The sequence below is a fragment of the Porites lutea genome, chromosome 2 (assembly GCF_958299795.1).
Source record: "Porites lutea chromosome 2, jaPorLute2.1, whole genome shotgun sequence".
In the NCBI taxonomy this organism is placed as follows: Eukaryota; Metazoa; Cnidaria; class Anthozoa; order Scleractinia; family Poritidae; genus Porites; species Porites lutea.
In genome coordinates this window covers 10,954,974-10,973,328 of record NC_133202.1, presented here as the reverse complement: position 1 = coordinate 10,973,328, position 18,355 = coordinate 10,954,974, and the positions used below count along the sequence as shown (strand labels likewise).

The window sequence follows — 18,355 nt, the reverse complement described above, 5'->3', positions numbered from 1 at the left end:
AAACTCTTAATTACATTCAGTCAATAACCGCACTCCTTATTAGACGTTATTATATTTTAGTAGCAGAAGTCGGCAATTGTCTCAGCTCTGCTGGTAATACAGTTGCAACTGAATTTTTTGCAGGGCCATGAAGATTTTTAACGTAGAATAGAATACAGATCTTAAGTAATAAAAAAAATAACAAAGTGAAAGGGATGTCAGTGCGCACATCATCAAAGGAAATCCTTGAATCTTTTCCAGTTATTTCTGAAAGACTCAGTCTTTCTGAGTTTGATCCATAGAGATAGTTATTTCCCAGGGAGCATTTCATGATTTAGACCGTCTGCGTATATGCTGGACTTAAAGTAGGAGTTTGTGTTAGAGGACTGGGTTTCAGGATTGGTGTCATAAATTCAGAAATTCAGAAATTCATGTTCATAGTCGCCATCGTGATATGCCAGCTCCAAACCTCGAAACAGTTAGTGTCTTTGGGATTGTCGCGATTCCTACGCAGCTGGTAGTTATTCCCTTTCTTAAGGTCCCCTTTCATGTAAAAACACATGCCCACCGCACGGATTCGCTAGCCCAGAGGCGCTTGTTCCTTTTCATTTACTTCTAGGCTCAACATCGCTACCATCTCTAACATATGCAAGTGATCATGTGAATGATGTGATCAGTGTTATGTCCCGTCAGTCCCTTGTTCAGCGTGTAATGTCTGCAGTTTGTCTGTCATAGCTCTGATCTGGATTATTATAGAGATTAATATTAATCCGGATGATTATTATTAATAATAATCTAATCCTTCCAATTTTTGCCGTGCCTTAATCTATTACTGGATTATAATAATCTATTGCTGGATTATAATAATCTATTACTGGATTATAATAATCTATTACCGGATTATAATAACCATATTATAATCTATTATTATTATAATCCACGGATTAATACTAATCCGAGTTGTCCTGTTTAAATAAGATATTATTCTGCAAACATGATAGAACCAAGGCGCGAAGAAGAACCAACAGCTCCCTATCTTTAGTCGTCTTTTTATTAATTACTTCCGACAAGGGTTGATTGTCGGTGTGAAAGGTTATGCATTTGTTCGCCAGCTGAGTACCCCATATTTTTATACTGAGAACAATAGGAAACATTTCTAGCACAATAATATTCTTAGAGGTCCAGGATGGGGGCCACGGACCGTAAAACCAATTCTGACGAAACACCGCTCCATAGCCTAGAGAGCCAGAAGCATCAGTATAAAGATGCAAGTGAGGTGATGAAAGCCATTGAAAGTCTAAGAAGAATGATTTGCCATTGAATTGTGTTAAAAATTCTAACCAGAGCTTAAGATCGTCCTTGACTGTACGCGTTAATCTAATTAAATGAGTCGGGCGATTGACCCCAACTGTCAAATTAATCATTCGTCTAAGAAAGGTCCTGCCGGGTATAACGACTGAACAAGTGAAGTTCAGAAGACCAATAAGGGATTGCATCTCCTTAAGGGAGACTTTTTTACGCTTGAGAAATTCATAAATAAGAGGAACACATTTTCTTAGTTTTTCTTCTGGGAGGCGAGCCTCCATTTTGTCAGTGTCTAGTTCTATTCCGGCGAAACATAAAACACTACTGGGACCCATTGTCTTTTCAGGCGCCATGGGGACACCCAAGTCGTCACACATCGCTAAAAACCTAGACAGATTTTGTTCACAAGCTGAGAAAGTTTTAGACTACGAGTAGTCCCCATTTTTCCTCAGGGATAGTAGAGCGAGCGAAATGCGGGCGCGCGTAAAAATTACCCACGCGAGAAAAGGCGACACGCGGCGGGGAGAGAGAAAAATGAGGGACTACAGACAAAGCCCAAGCTTTTGACCCTTCACGGCCGACTTATTTTGGAGTGTGAAGTTCGTATCCCCTTCCAAATCAATTAAGCGCATCCAATGGGATTCCTTCCCTCATTGAGCTGTCATTGCTCTTGTCATCGGTAAACTACGGGGGGATATTTATTGCAAGCAAAGGAAAACCCAGATACTAATTTTCTTCACGGCTATTTCGCGTGAAGAACTTGATAGTGTAGGCAACACACGACTTTTAGTCATGCTAAAATGCTGCTTGTTCCAATAAATTTTTTTTCCCAGACAGTTAGATTATGCTCTGAAGGAAAACGTTTTGACTGAGCAAATGTGATTTTTGCCGCTTATTTCATACTGAAAGGTCGTGAGACGCATATTAATTTTCTGCGGTTATTGTTTATGGTCTGCATGATTTGCCCTCTGATGCAAGAGCATTTTCTTTGACCTCTTTTGAAAAGTAAAGCTCTTCAATGCGGCTAAATAAGGGTTTTGGGTTGTTTAATTTCTCCCGCGATTGCCTCCTGGTTCTCAATAATTTTAAGCGATTTTCTTTTGGCCGTGAATGTGACGGTTTCCTGCAATGTTTTGTCACGCTGGGCCCAGCTCGTTAGCGTTTTTAGCAGGACGGATAGTGATATCCAAATCTCGAAGAATGGATAGCAGCTTAAACTAGAACTACTTCAAATATGGAGAACTGCGATGTGACTCAGTTATGACTGCTCGTGAATTTTAGCTGCCGCTTGTTTTTCTGGAGATAATGTGAGTCTTTGGACTGGATTGCGTAGTTCCTCCCTTGGTGATAATCTTTGAAAAAGCTTACATTTGAAACAGCCTTGCGACTGTTCTGTTATTCCCACTTTGTGATCAAGCAAGACCATGGTTTCGGTTCTCCACGCGAACCTCATCAGTTGCCGGGTTGGCTTTCTTCTTAGTTGCTGCTACAAGAGCAAATCTAGTTATTTGTTCTGCAAATTGTGATTATGTCAAGCGTTGATAGCGGCTGGCGCGTTTTTGACAGATGTTGACAGATTTCCATGGAAGAGCCAATCAGAGTTTTGCGTTGTGAGAGCAACGCATTAGTTCAAAAGCTTGGGCTTTGTCCGTAGTCCCTCATTTTTCTCTCTCCCCGCCGCGTGTAGCCTTTTCTCGCGTGGGTAATTTTTACGCGCGCCCGCATTTCGCTCGCTCTACTATCCCTGAGGAAAAATGGGGACTACTCGTAGTCTAAGAAAGTTTTGTCTATGAGAAGGAAATCATCTAAAAGGTGTAAAACACCTGAGATAGCTAACTTAGACTTAGCAATCCACTCGAGAGCGGTTGAAAAGCTTTCCCAAATTTTGCAAGAGGAACTGGCTCCCATCGGCAGGCATTTATCAAAATAGAAGCTGTCCTCCCAACAAAAACCTAACAAATCATAGTCGCATGGATTTATTGGAATTAGACGAAAAGCGTTTTTGACATCTGTCTTAGCTAGGGCACAGCCCCTGCCTGTGCGCCTGATAAGTCTAACCGCATCGTCAATCGAGGCATATTTAACCGTAGAGGCATCGTTAGGAATACAAGAGTTAATAGAATCACCGTACGGAAAAGATAGGTGGTGAATAAGGCGAAATTCTCCTGGCTTCTTTTTAGGAATTAAACCAAGCGGAGAAATGCGTAATGAAGGAAAAGGTCGTTCTAAAAATGGCCCTGCAATCCGACCTAGACTTAATTCTTTTGACAGTTTATCGGAAACGGCTGCAGGGTTTTGAGTAGCGGATAAAAGATTTTTGCAACTGGAGGGTTTGTGGGGCCCTACATAAGCCAATAAAAACCCATGCTGAAATCCATTTAAAAGATAGTCTTTCAATTTAGTTGGATAGCCATCTAGGTAAAAATGTAATCTATTTACTTTGACTGGTGTTGGTAGTTGGACTGGATGCGACAGTGCGAGAGGTGGCGACAGTTGGTTTTCCAGACTTGCATTTTGTGGCAGGGTGATCGCCTCCACATTTAAAGCAGGCGTGTTTCAAATTACACCCAAAACATCTTTCACCTTGGTGGAATTTCCAGCAGAATCCTCGCGGAAAGGGCTGCTTTGATTGCCGGTTAAACGAGTTAGGCGGATTGTTTGAGGATGAAAGTTTGGTCATGTGGTGCGTTTGCAACCACAATTCCCAATGCACTTCGTCCCAAGGGAAAAGAGATTTTTGACGTAAATAGCGAAAATTTTCATCATAATAACGCCAATGAGCGTTTTTTGCCGCCAGATCGCGCACTGTCGCACTGTATTTCATTAATCCGGGAGCGCTGTTCGGAAATCGGATGGTATAGACGGCAACAAAAACCTGAAATGCGGTAGTCCATTGATCGATGCTAGTAATGCGCTTAGAGTTTTGGACGGGTTCGAGACTGACCACAGGCTGGTTGGATCCAGATGATTTTACCGTGAAGTTGTATTTGGGATCGCCTGGCAAGGACGATAGAAGAGTTCCGAGATCGATATATTCGTTGGCCCATATTTTAGACTGAATTTTGTCCGGAACTCTACTCGAGAGTGGAACGGAAATTAAGGTATGGATTTTATCGGGCCTGTGGTCGGTCTCTGGCCCGCTAGTAATGGAGGTAGAAGTTAAAGTGTGGCCCTCACCAGTTAGGTCTTGAACAACCTGCGCTACTGACCCCTGTACAGCAGCAGCAGGGTCGGATGTCTGTACTGGCTCTTGAGGGATTATTCCTGCGGACTTCAGGCTTTCAAGTACAGCCGAAGATATAGCACTCGTGATGCTTGAAACCATATTCTGAGAGACAACTGAACTCGAGGCCGCGGGACTTGAGACTGAGGATGGCCCACTGATCGCCGGCTCTCGGGAAAGTTCGCTTGGGTGCGGTACTTCGGGCGGGTTGAGAGCAGGAACCGAGTGTACTCGAGAGGTCTGCTTGGGCCTCTTGGACTTGGTGGGGCGAGATGTACTGCTGGCCATGGCCCTCGGGCGTTTAACTTGTGCGCTGGAGGCTGTTGCAGTAGAACTTCGCTTTCCTCTAGTCATCATCGTGAAATATGGTTTAATTTCAAGCAAATCTAGACCGCAAGCAAAGGAACTTGAATAAATAAGCCTAAGGCGTTGGTATGGGAGATAAAATAGTGAAAGAGTGAGTGGGGAGGGAGGTGGGGGGTTTCCAATCCAGTAGCATTCTGCTCAAATTATAAATTGGAGAGAGAAAAAACGGAACCGGCAATAAAAGAAAAATCGGCAGCATGTTTGGCAATTTCCAAATTGGAGACGCCGCATTGAACATGCTAAAGCGCCGGACAGAGGAACCGGTCCGTAAAATAAATACAATATCTTATAACAAAAGATAAAGCTCTCCTGTCCGCCATAAAGGACGGTTACAACGAAAGTAGAATGCATGACTGGATAGACAAGTTGGAATCTGTCACTGAGCCTCAGAAAAAGTGGCTAACTTCTTCAAGGCGAATAGTATGGCTCCCCTATAGCTACGATAAAGAGCATAGTTACCCGCTGCGTTCAAATGAACGCCATCTCGGCATAAAACAGCAATAGATGGGCTTTGAAGCCCTCTATGGCTCCACGCTTCAGCATAAGGGAGTGGTTCGAGGACCACTTTGAGATATTTATTGAGAAGGTCTACTTTGTGGCTGAAATCGGGAACGTGTGGAGGAATAGCAGACCGGTAAATTACTAGGCACACCATTATAAACTCTGCTCCACAGTGATCATGGAGGACTTGAACTAAATGTTCAATATCTGAACCAACAGATTCGGGGCGCTGCCCCACTACACACAAATCATTAGTTCCCAGTTCTAAAATGATAACCTTTGGCTGAAAAGCCTTAATTTTGTCCAAATCAAATGACAGCATTTTAGAGACGGTTCTACCGCCAATGCCTAGAAAAGATATATTTTCGTGAGGCAAGTTCATGTTGTGAGCGGCACGCCTATCGTGATAGTCGGTGAGGAATGTCTGTAAACGCCTCACAAATGAATGACCAAGAATGAGAATGTTGGCGGTATTATCCATAACAGCAAACAGTTGAAAACAAGAAGTAAATGAGATATACTTAACGTTTGTTGTGGTGAATTCCCAAGGAGAGCTGCTTGTTCAAAGAATAAGCGGGTCAGCTATCGAAGATTCGGCTTGATGTTAGCTTTCAGACCGAGAGGATTAACAAAAGGTTACACCCTCTTATAAAGGGTCTCCGCGAGATAATGGGATCGAGGCTAAGTAGATTTTCTTTGAGTGGCCTTACGATAGGAGCTCGTGATTATTACCCAAAAGTAATTTTACTTTTCGTCTTGTGATTCTCATGCGATCGTAAACCATTGTAAGATAATTCAAAGTTCACATTCGAGAGCCTCTAAGCCTTTGAAGCCGCAATCGACCCCACCCCCCCAAAATCCATGCATTGAAGAAATTGGAAGGGGAGACATAAAAATTTTTATTTGGTTCCAAATAAACTCATTTATTTTAGCTGATTCCCATATTCACTAATTTGGCAAAGTGCAGGTTCTTGCAGGTTTCTATACTATTGTAGTTCATTTAGTTTAGTTGTTCTCAAATGTCCCCCTATCTTACTTACTATATTTATTTGTCTTGTCATCCTACTCTTAAAGAAGACAGGTTGCTGGACAAACAATTAGACCAATTACAGCATAACGGTCCTTTTATTGTTATGCATGACCACTAAGGTCCTCAGTCACCTAGACCGATTACAGCAAAACAGGCGTCAGCCCTTCATTTGAAATGAAACATCACCACATCATTGGCTATTGTCAGGGTAATTATGAGTTAGCCAGATGGAGTATTTGAAAAACACATAGATCAGACACTTATGATCCAACTAATTCAGCATTGTCTCAATGACGACTTTGTGATTGAGCCCACTCTACGAGTCCGAGAAAGGTTTCCTCCCTATATGCTGGTGCTAACACTCTTCTCTGCCGACACTGAGTTGCTAAGGCATGCAGTCTCTCAATCTCCACTGCTCTAGCTCTTGTAGTTGGAGTGTCCACAGGTCTGAATCTGTCATTGTTTATCAGTACATCTTCATGAAAAGCAAAATCAGGATCTCTTCCTTCCCCACCAGCTGATTTTGCTCTTCAAAATGCCACAAATAGAGCTCCTGGGTTTCTGGCTTCAAAGCCATGGTCCCCGGGGTGAACCACTACATACCTGAATGCTTCTCCGGCACCCACAGTCATCCCTTGGCATTTGTGGATTGTTGTTCCCCATGCCAGTCGCAATGGAACCTGCAGACGCTTGCATTGGCATGTGCATTCAGTGGAACGACTTACTGGTACAATTGGCACAACTGTCGGATCTTCATTAATGTACGGTGGCCCCCTATATCCTGGAAACCTCACCAGAACCACATCAGGTACTGGAGCAGGATCATCAGTAGGTCTGCGGCCATCTTTATACACAATGTCTACGACTGTGCCTACTGCCCCATTGTACAAACCCCAATCAGCCTTTAAGTTAACTACCAGCATTACTTTGCTGTCACGGCAAAGATACAGTAGAGGTAACAATCCCCCCGCCTTATTACTGTCAGCATCAACTGCATGTCTGCCATTGTGAACTGCCTTGATCTTTGCTACTGGGTGGTTTGGCTGTCTGTTACACTCAAGCAGCTTTGTTTTATTACGCTGCCATTCAAGACGGTGCGTGGGAAATACGTACAGACCTTGCTCATCCATCCTAGCAAGGAGTTCCGGGCCATGCGACATGCGGAGATTGTGCCATTGAAACTGCTGTAGCCAATGGATTTGCTGGGGTGTTGTCGTATAATTCCTTAGTGACATCAGCACATCTCTCAGCTGTTGCTCAGATTCATTCTGCCGTATAATCTGAGTAAGCTCAACAGCACTATCAAACATTGTCCAAACCAAGCGACCATGGTTAGATGGTGCACTACGGCAATCTGAGATACACACGGGGGTGTCACACACAGGAGGAAGCTGAACATCATCTCCCATAAACACTGCAACAGGAATCCCTCCCCATAACTCATCTGCATTGACTCCTTTGTTGATTGCATAACGTGCATGCTGTTCCATCCAGCCCATTGTTGTGCGTCCAAACATTGATCGTTCATCACCAACCAGAACTTTCAGATTTTCGCACTTTTTTTGAATTTTCTCTAGTAAGGGACCTGTAGGTACAGTCAACTCATTGCAAGACCTTCCACCTGTTCGTACTCCAAGAAAGCTGTGAGCTGTACTGCCTTGAACGAGATAGGCAGCATTCCCTGTTGGAGTTATCACCTGTATTGCATCATTGGCTTCAAAAACTTGCCGCACTAACCTCTGGAGACACTTTATGACATAAGACTTTCCTGTACCAGCAGTTCCAGAGACAACAAGCCGCAGTGGATGGTAATATTCAGTGTTTTCAACAAAGTTGAACAGGGTGTGCAACACAAGCCCCACTATGGCTTTCTGATTCTCATTTAGAGACAACGGACACACCTGAGGTAAATCAAGGTCTCTACTTTCTGTCTCCCGTTCCTCATCTGCTTTAATGCTTTCTTGAAGCCATTCAGGAAGAATGATACGAGTGCTGCTCCAGTCATAGTCCTCCCCACCATCATCATAATCAAGGTCCTTCTCTACACCCTCATATATTTGGTTCTGCCCTGCATATACATCCACCCAGTCTGGCTGTTCTTCTGCTTCAACAGCATCATCTTCCTCATCCTCTTCAAACACTGGTTCTTGTGGGTGGTCTGCAAAACGCCGTGCCTTAGCAACTTGGGCCTTCACAAATGTTGGACAGTGGTCACTTGCAAAAAAGTCCTTGAAGCGATCAATCCAAGATTCAGCATCCCCCTTCACTTCTTGGATGTCAAACCAACTTGGCCAGTGTAACAGGAGCATGGTCCTACAGTAGTCTTCATTCAATGGCCATGTTGCATGCGTAGAACCACCACTTACAACAGGGACATTACCGTTCTTCGATGCAAAGTGGTACCAAGAACAGTGTTCATCTTGCGGTCGTTCAAGGAACTTATCCAGTGGGGTGCTGCGAGTTGCAGTTTCACCATCACGTTCAAGTCCCCTTGACCCTGACATTGACAAATAGGTAAATGGACGGCTACATCGCCAAAGTGCTAGCCCACTCAGTTCAAAGGATGCCTCCGGTCCACTGATATCTCGTCTTCCTACCGTCTTTATCAGCATCTTAGCACACATTGACTTGCCTGTCACTTGGTCTGCATCACCTGCATCAACAGCATTCACCATGTCCTTAAAGAGATCAGAAGTTGCACCAGTGGTTTCGCTATCTTTGCAAGCATATCCACACACATAGTCAATTATGGCAATGATATCATCTGTACTCTGATTATCTGGAGGAGAATTGGAAAGAATCAAGCTTACATCCCCATTCGCTCTCCATGATTGTAGCTGATAACGAGAATGCTGAACCACACGTGGATGGTCACGTGGCATCTCTAGGCGGGGTGCTCCATTATTATCTTCCACAATTTCCAGACTACCATGAATTTTTTTCCCTGGGCAGAACTCGCTTCCAAACTCCATCCGACATACACGTTCTCTCGGCTGCAATCCTTGCTGCGGATGGCGAGGAGTTCTCAAGCAGTAATCAGAGCAACTGTGGAGTCCAACCCGGTTTACTAAAAGCAAATGATCCTCCAGTATTGCATCTTGTGTTGCAGCTATTTGCATTAGCATCTTAACTAACGGATCCCTATCATCTGATATGGGCTGAGCCGTTCCCTCAGGTGGTGGCCAGAGGTCTTTTCTCGGCTGCCGTTCTTCGTCATTGCCAGCTGGATGTAATGCTGTCATGGCAAAGGTTTGATCCGCCCACTGACTAAGTCTAGCTGCATACTCTTCCTCTTCGCAACCATCTTCACGAGCTTCATGCAATAGCGTATGCGGTTGCCTGTCTTCCCTCCTGCTGAGTTGGTGCCAATGAATTTGACCGCGGGACTTGGCAAACTCATAGCCGTACCAATAATCAGAGACACCGAATACTGGCTTCAGTACCTTCTCATGGTATGCTTGGGTGCGTAGGTCAAAGTAACTTACCACTACATGAGTATTTTCTTGTACTGCCTTGAAGCGGGCATTACTATCTTCAGCAAGGTTGACTTCTTTTCCTTTGGTCTGCAAGATGTACTCTTCAAGTAGTCTTCTAAGAGGAGGAAAGTAAAACTCGGCACAGCTTCCAGTCATGAAAAATGAAGGTAACCCATGCTTCTCATTGACCATGAACTCAACCAATGAACGAAGCTCTCTACGTCTCTGGTGCCAATACTGAGCTGTACCACGTAGATTTGCACCAAAATACAACAACTTGTCGGTGAAAGTGTCGCCTCTCGCAAGTCGCTCTTGCAGGTCTGCAACAGTTATTTGTGGGTCACCAAGTTGCTGGTCAACAAAGAACCGACTCTGTTCCAGGGCACGCTTCCTCATGATCATATTGTGGACGACAAACTTCCAGACTTTATGCCTCGCAAACCTTCCGTCTTGGTACCACAGCAGGTGCTCTGCCCAGTCATGCAGTGTGGGACACGTCACAGGACGGTTTATGTGTAAATGACCCTTTCCATAGGGAAACAAGCAAGGAAATGCCATGGTAAAAAAATAGGGAGTGGTAAACTCCGATGCTGGTGTTGTGCTCGTGGTCGGCCACGGGATCACTGGTCGTTGCACATTTCGTTGTGTTTCTCCAGCTTCACCTTCCGTAGATTCAGAAACAACTTCATTTATGGCTGCTTCTACCTGTGCTTGCACATTCACTCCCGGCTGAGGAAGAATAATTCCAGAGACTGTTGAGTCATCAGTACTGTCTGTTTCCCCAACATCCAATTGTTGTGGTGCAGGGCCTTGGTCGTTTATGCGTTCTGTCTCAGAGAACTCAACAGTCCTCAAATTGGGCAACTCACAATCTTCTGGTAAATTCTCTATGCGAGTGCCATCAATAACAACATCACCGTAAGCAGGATTGTTGTCCTTGAGCCAACGAAGGGCTCCTTCAACATGGTGTCTTCTAACCCTGAAGTCCTTATGGGTATCATCTTTTCCTTGTCTTCTCACGCGTATGATATCAACCTCTGCTGGTAGGCGTGGAAGAATAGTGGCCGGTTCTTGCACAGCCTGTGGGAAAGCAATGCAATGTCCCTTTGAGGCGATACCTCCATGCTTCAGCAGGTGCACATGCACAGTGGGTGCTAGCCTGGCTATCAGCATCTGTTCAGCATCTGACATGTTAGACAAAATCTCAGGAACAGCCATTGGATCCATGTTATTCTCACCTGACCAAACTTTTGGCACCTTCTTATCTCTTCTGCAGCGAGTACACGTTTCTCGTGCTCTTGCACTCCAGTCGCCTTTCCTTGCAGACCTCACAAAAAAAGAATGCATAAGTCATCTGCTCCACCTCAAATGCACGAATAGCTCTGTAGGCATTATCTTCTTGCTGACTTGACCCTGCTGGTGGAGGAGGTGGTAGATCTCCAACAACTTCACGCAACCTTTTCTCTTGTTCTGATATTCTTCTTTGGTTTCGCCGCTGTCTTTTTCTTCTGTCATCCTCCGTTTCCACTTCACCAGGCTTTGCAAACTCATAGTCCACACCAACTGCCCTTGCTCTAGCAATTAGGCGGTCATCTTCTAAGTGGCTACTACTATTTACTTCTGGAAGAGGTTGCTGTGTTTCCTGCACGTTGCTTGCTCCCTCAATTGGGCCATTTTCTACTGCAGGAGTGTGTCGTTCCAACTCTTCTCCTAGTAAATGAATTATTTGTATTAACCAACTACACAATTCATATAAGCTATGGGGCTAGTGGATTCTATTTTTTATCTTGCCTGAGGGATAATAGCGTTGTGATTCTTGGGCTAACAGATGCAAGCTACAGCCTTCCCGAAGGACAAGCACAAAACTGACCTCCGTTTCTTCGCACCCTAGTACTGCATGCTTGTATAACTGTACAAGAATTACTATTATAAAGCTGTATCTGTGGAAGTGTTCTCAAAACCTGATTTCAAATAGAAAATACACAATATTTCTACTTTTGAAACTTCGGATAATACAACAACCTTGACAATCATTTTCTAAGTGCTGATATTTCATAAATCAGTCATCAAATATAATGGGAGTGACCCAACCAATGAACTCATTATTATAATCCAAAAAATAATTATCTCTATGAGAATTCAATGTATTTTAACTTTGTTCTAGTCAAAGTAATACAACCCTAAGGTAAGTTTTCCCATAATAATAATGCACGATCAAATACAAACAGAACAAAAATCCTACAATCCAGTCATGGAGAATTAAGTACAGACATGATGACTTGTCATGTTTACCACAACAACAACACTTGAATTACACGACAAAAGGTCTTATCAATGAATTATACAGTGTTTTTGTTACAAATAAATATGATGAATTCTGGGACTCATCTTGTGAGAAATCATGAGTCCCAGTCCAGAACCAATGAGTCCCAGTTAAAAAAAATGAGTCCAAAATGGCAAATGTTTGGGCCTTTATGTACCAGCCGCAGACAGTTAATCTGAAGACACACTCCAAAACTCTGTATTATAGTATACTGAAATTAAAATATAGTTCTTCTATTTTAAAGCAGACGTCAACAAAGGCTAAAACAAATATGCATCACTAAACAACAACCATAACTGCCACAGAAATTACACGTACGGGATATTTCTACAAATACACACGTTCAGATCGATATATCCATGAATTATTTTATGTCTTGGGCGATTTTTATGCGTCAGGAACATAGATAGAATGCAGAGGTAACAAAATCACTGATTATATAGCTGCTCTTTTGAGTCCATGTAAAAAATATATATATGAAAGTTTTAACATTCTTAATTGTTACACATACACGCCCACCCACACCTTTATTAATTTCAAAATCTTGGTTACAAAAATGAAAAAAAACAACCCACAATGAATAAATAAATAAAAATAATCAGGTAAATTCATAAAATAAAATATTGAGAAAAAAAGTGTTACAAGAAAAAGGAAAGATTACTTAGCTAAGACAACAGAGCATAATTAATTACACCAAAAAGGGGGAAGTTTTAAAAGTATACATGCTTCCCACCAGCAAATTGTGGCACTTAATTAGTTCTGATAAATTTCTATTGTTTATTAGCCCAATCACAGTTTTTCATTCTCTGATAAATTTGCATTATATTTCTTTCTTTTTGCATTATGTTTCCTTGTTTTTGGATTGTGTTTACTAAAAAGTACACTGCTCTAAGCCAATCAAATTCACAGAGAAATTTTTTCATGTATATTATTAACTTTCATAATAAAATACCATCTACCATAAACAACTACCGGTATATCAGTACCTGCTGAATGACTTTGCTCTTGTTCACCTGGCAGAGAGCTTTCCATGCTACATTCAAGTTGGAGGACTTCACTTTCATGTTCTTCTATGGCTAAGAATATAAGATATAATCTTAATAAGTTGGGCAAGCAGATTGTGACACCTGAGGCTGATTGGTTCTTATATATTTCTATTGTTCAGCCAGCTCCCAAAGCAAAGAAACTAGTGCCTGACACCAAGCACTGATAAAGTGAGAGTACTGTATCTAAGGGAGGGGTTTGGGGGCATTAAGCCCAGAGATCTGAGAAGTTTTGCTCGTGATTTACAAGCTTTTCCAGAGTTCTCCCAAGAACCAAGTGAGTTATCATGCTGGTAAATCCATAGAAAATGTGGTCTTTTACTTTTATAAAATAACTTTAAAGCATGTTTCAGTTTACTATGAGATTACCAGCACAATAAACTATTGGTTTTTAATCAATCAGAATGCATGTACTATCTTAGTTATTTTATAATTAAAAATATTATCTGGCAATGTCTCATCAAAAATCATTCAGTAAATATATCGATAATACCATTAGCAAAAGGCAAATTGTCATACACCAAAGAGCTTTTTGTACGACAAGTTATTGTTTTTGTTTCTTTTAGGACCTTCTGAAAAATTCAAGATAAAAGGTACAGACAGTTTTTTTTACTGTTTTGAGTCATAAGAGTAGCCAGCGAAACCACCAGTCGCCTGCAGTTCTGGAGAACACTGATTGTTCACAGGTTTTCATTCTCTGAGAAATTTGCACTTTATTTCCTTATTTTTGCATTATGTTTCCTTGTTTTTTTACTGTGTTTACTAAAAACTGTACTGCTCTAAGCCAATCTCATTCAAGAAATTTTTCCATGTATATTATTAAGTTTTATAATAAATACTATCTACCATGAACTATATCAGTACCAGCTGATTGACTTTGCTCTTGTTCACCAAGCAGAGAGCATTCCATGCTACATTCAACCTGGAGGACCTGACTTTCATGTTCTTCCATGGCTAAGAAGATAAGCAAGCAGATTGTGACACCTGAGGCTCATTGGTTCTTATATATTTCTATTGTTCAGTGTTCTCCAGAAGTTTTAGAGTAGCCAGCTCCCAATGTAAAGTAACTGGTGCCTGACACCAAGTGCTGGTAAAGCGAGAGTACCGTATCTAAGGGGGGGGGGGGGGGGGGGGGGGTTTGGGGGCAATGAGGCCCAGAGATCTGAGAAGTTAAGCTGGTGGTTTACAAGCTTTTCCAGTCTTCTCCCAACATCCCAAGTGGGTTATCACACCAGCAAACCTTTAGAAAATGTGGTCTTTTACTTTTATAAAATAACTTTAAAGCATGTTTCAGTTTTCTATGATTTTACCGGCACAATAAACTATTGGTTTTTAACCAATCAGAATGCACGTACTATCTTAGTTATTTTATAATTAACAATTATTCCACGGGGGCACGTTGGATATGAGATGGTAAATAGCCAACGAGACGCATAGCGCCGAGTTGGCAATAATCATCTCATCCAAAAAGCGCAAGTGGAATAATTATTTTATTAAAAACGCCCACAAAATCCCTTTGAATCTTGTTAGAACAAACCAGAAAAGACAAGGGAGTTCCGCTATTCACATGTCACATGTCTATCAGAACTGTCAATGCGTCAACCGACTCGCCTGGACTGGATGAATGAAAAATCAAAACATTTTAAAGATGAACACTTTTAAAAACTCATCGAGATTCTAGGATTTTACACAGCGGGACAGCTAAAAAAACCTGGCAGATAATGTGAAGAAAAATAATTCTTAACAGCCATCAAAATTACTGTGAATTTGGATTTTTGGAGCAGTTACAAAAGTAAGAACAACGGAGAAAAACTATTACCTTGGTCGCTTGTTATGACGTTGTTTGAAGTCACAAGCTGGTTTTGCTGAACAAGAAAAGAAGCTTTACTGACGCCTCGATTGCTGTAGTGAATGGCTGCATAGCCTGTATTCTGGTTGCTTGTGATTTATATTCTTCATGTCGGATAAACAGGCCGCAGCTATCTATCGGCAAGTGCCTCAGCGAGTGGCTTCGCAACCATGAATGAACAACACCTGTCTTCTTTTGTAGCTGTTCAAGGCACTTTAGTTCCATGTATTTTCATGTGTTTTTCGATAAACTTTCAAACAAGCTCTTGTGGCTTTTTTGTTTGTTTGTTATTTTCCCGATGAAATTGCATGTTCTAGTATTCTAAGAAATGAATTAACACGATTTGCTTCGGGTGCCGTTTTATCCTTCGGGGAAAAAAATGGAACTTACGAAAAATTCAAGATAAAAGTTACAGACAGTTTTTTTTTATGTTTTGACTCATAAGAGTAGCTGGCACTTTGGAAAAGAGTTCCCAGTGAAACTGCCAGTTGCCCGCGCTTCTGGAGAACACTGATTGTTTATTAGCCAATCACAGGTTTTCATTCTCTGAGAAATTTGCACTTTATTTCCTTATTTTTGCATTATGTTTCCTTGTTTTTGAACTGTGTTTACTAAAAACTGCACTGCTCTAAGCCAATCTGATTCAAGAAATTTTTCCAGGTATATTATTAAGTTTTATAGGAAAATTCATTACCTGACGAGGGAATTCCACGTTAAATTGCACACGAAAACCGATATCGGTTTTCAAGTGCAATTTAACGTGGAATTCACGAGTCAGGTAATGGATTTTCCTTGAATCGCATAATCAAATAAAAATCAGAAAAAAAAAGAAAACACCAATAATATTGTTTGTTTTTATCCTGAGCGCGCGCCCCAGAAAGCCATTTCAAAGTCAAATGTCAAACCTGTCATTGCGTTAGCGAATAGGAAGCAAGGTCAGTCATACACGTTTGAACCTTCGACAACTTTTTTTGTACCTTGTGCTTGTTTTTACATTTGTTTTCAAACTTTTTTACACATGAACAAGCTTCACACTAATTGTAAGGATAAATAGAGGTATTTCACTGAATTAACAAGCCGGTTATCTATAACATCCTTTTTCAAATTGGTCATTTGCTCGCGAAGGAAAATAATTTTTCACCTTTTACCTCTTAGGTAGCAAAACTGAAAGAAATGAAGTGTCCAAGGCAAAGCACTGAAAGTTTAACGTTGCGATTGATATAAGGTAAGTACCTTGAAATGTTTTAAAAATGCTGTTCAAGTTCAGCTCTGTTTTGTACTTTTCTAAGTACCACGATTCAGGATGAATGCAAGTGGCGTACTCTTTTTCGTGTTTTCAGGGACAATGTGATCTTTGAAGGTATTTATTTCTTCTTCTGTATATGTGACAATTGACCCTGGCACTTCCTCCATTGTCGCTTCTCCGTTTTGTTTGTTTGAATTTCGCTTGCCATTTTCTGGGCTGTGTTCACAGGATTTTCTTGTTTTCTCATTGTCGCTAGCGAAAGGGGTTTTTTATACCTCTCCAAGAATTTGTAGTTTAGTTCAAAACAAGGAAGAACTTCCGGATCACTTTAAAAAATGCTTTTGTTTGTTTTTAACTATTTATTTATTTAGTCACTCACAAAACCTTATACAACATAAACAAAAGGTGTTAATTAAATTATAAAATTAATGTGACAAGGAAGTCTAACGAAGCTTGAAGCTTATATTAATAGGCTTCCTTCAACTACCTAGAGAACTAAATTCATGGCTGAGTGCAGAGTGAGCAAGATCAGAAAATTAAGCGACAGATCGGCTATCAGTGAGATAATTCTTTAAATTTTTTTGTAACAACAAATATAGAAGAAGAGCTAATTAGTGAAACAGGCAACGAATTCCAGATTTTAGGTCCTCGGTAAAGGATGCTGAATTGCTTTATATTTGATCTACAAAAATGAGGTCTATACTGAGAGGCTAGTCGAATTTTGGTATTGATGGACTTGATTACTACTTAAGAACAAGTCACGAAAGCTACTAGGCAAAAGATTATGGTGATAAGAATACATAAAAGTAGTGACAGAAAATGAATTAATACTAAATATGTCAAGGACTTTAAGCTGGCTAAACAAAGGGGCGGTATTTGCTAGATAGTGAGCTTTTGTTATGAGCCGCACTAGACGCTTTTGCAAAAGGTAAATACAGTTTAGGTTGGAACAGTAGGTGTAGGACCAGGCGACATTGCAGTATGATAAGAAAGGATATACAAAAGGTGACAATGATTTTGAAAACATTTTAAAATGACATTGTAGAAAACCTGTTTTGCAGTTGTTGTGTTACAATTTGACGATAGTTGTTACGTAGATGCGAAAAAACATCCCATAGCCTCGTTTTCAACTCGCAATTCCACACTGAATACCTCTCTTCGTTAACCAATCAGAATGCGTGATTTTACTCAATTATGCAATTCTATAATAAATACCATCTACCATGAACTATATCAGTACCTGCTGAGTGACTTTGCTCTTGTTCACCAAGCAGAGAGCATTCCATGCTACATTCAACCTGGAGGATCTGACTTTCATGTTCTTCCATGGCTAAGAATCGAAGATAAGATAAAATCTTTAGTTGGGCAAGAATTTTCCCTCACCCCTACATACACCTATTGTTCAAAGAAAACATGTCAGAACAATACTGAGCCAAAAGTTGTGATTTCTGGTTTAACTCTTATGGGGAATTGTTTTTAACAATAAACGAGCTGAGCTTGACAATATTCCTGGAAATATTATTTACTACACTGTACCCTCCAATGAATGAACAACTTGATAACCACACTCAAAACTGGTTTATAATATTTCCCCATCTCTCAACACAAGGAGTTTTTGAGCATTTATGATCACATAATTTTTGTCTTAATTTGGCTATTACTGCAAAGTACAATGTCTTCAATACAGTAAAAACCTAGCTGTGACTAAGAACCTGGTTTTTAGGAACCTGTTAGGCTAAACTTGCCAGTTATAATTAGGCCCCCTCTATACAAGAACCTGTTTAGCCCAATATTTGACACACATCTTTATTTTCTCAAATCTAAAAAAAAAATTCTATACACCTGGAAAATATTCAGGTGAACCTCTTTGGGAGACATAAGCTGCAATGTTTTTTTTCCTTCAGAAAATAAGAACCTTTTCATTTTAGAAAAATAGACAAATTTTTTGCCAATAACTATTTTTGTAAGAACGTACCTGTTAATGCAATGGGAAAATCCAGGTTCTTACCCACGA

At 41.0% G+C, this 18,355-nt stretch overlaps 4 protein-coding genes across 5 annotated transcripts; all 4 read right to left on the bottom strand.

Moving 5' to 3' along the window:
• Positions 1-5,249: 5,249 nt before the first annotated feature.
• Positions 5,250-5,855, bottom strand: LOC140925616 (uncharacterized). Its single transcript, XM_073375532.1, has one exon. The coding sequence runs from the start codon at positions 5,853-5,855 to the stop codon at positions 5,250-5,252; it is 606 nt and encodes a 201-aa protein (XP_073231633.1).
• An 836-nt stretch (positions 5,856-6,691) lies between these two features.
• Positions 6,692-9,729, bottom strand: LOC140925615 (uncharacterized). The gene is made up of 2 exons (XM_073375531.1): positions 7,008-9,729; positions 6,692-6,932 (listed from the first exon to the last, which is right to left on the bottom strand). Exons 1-2 carry the CDS (start codon positions 9,644-9,646, stop codon positions 6,692-6,694), a joined length of 2,880 nt encoding a protein of 959 aa, XP_073231632.1. The 5' UTR covers positions 9,647-9,729.
• Positions 9,730-9,818: 89 nt separating this feature from the next.
• On the bottom strand, positions 9,819-11,107 carry LOC140925614 (uncharacterized). The gene is made up of 2 exons (XM_073375529.1): positions 9,934-11,107; positions 9,819-9,847 (listed from the first exon to the last, which is right to left on the bottom strand). Exons 1-2 carry the CDS (start codon positions 11,105-11,107, stop codon positions 9,819-9,821), a joined length of 1,203 nt encoding a protein of 400 aa, XP_073231630.1.
• On the bottom strand, positions 10,926-17,667 carry LOC140927714 (uncharacterized). Of its 2 annotated transcripts, XM_073377393.1 has the most exons (4): positions 17,582-17,667; positions 14,111-14,200; positions 13,190-13,279; positions 10,926-11,590 (listed from the first exon to the last, which is right to left on the bottom strand). In XM_073377393.1, the coding sequence occupies exons 1-4, from the start codon at positions 17,625-17,627 to the stop codon at positions 11,142-11,144; spliced, it is 675 nt and encodes a 224-aa protein (XP_073233494.1). In that variant the 5' UTR covers positions 17,628-17,667; the 3' UTR covers positions 10,926-11,141. The 2 variants fall into 2 exon arrangements, with proteins under 2 accessions (XP_073233494.1, XP_073233495.1); XM_073377394.1 differs by lacking the exon at positions 14,111-14,200 and having other exon boundaries at positions 17,582-17,664.
• Between the last annotated feature and the right edge of the window lie 688 nt (positions 17,668-18,355).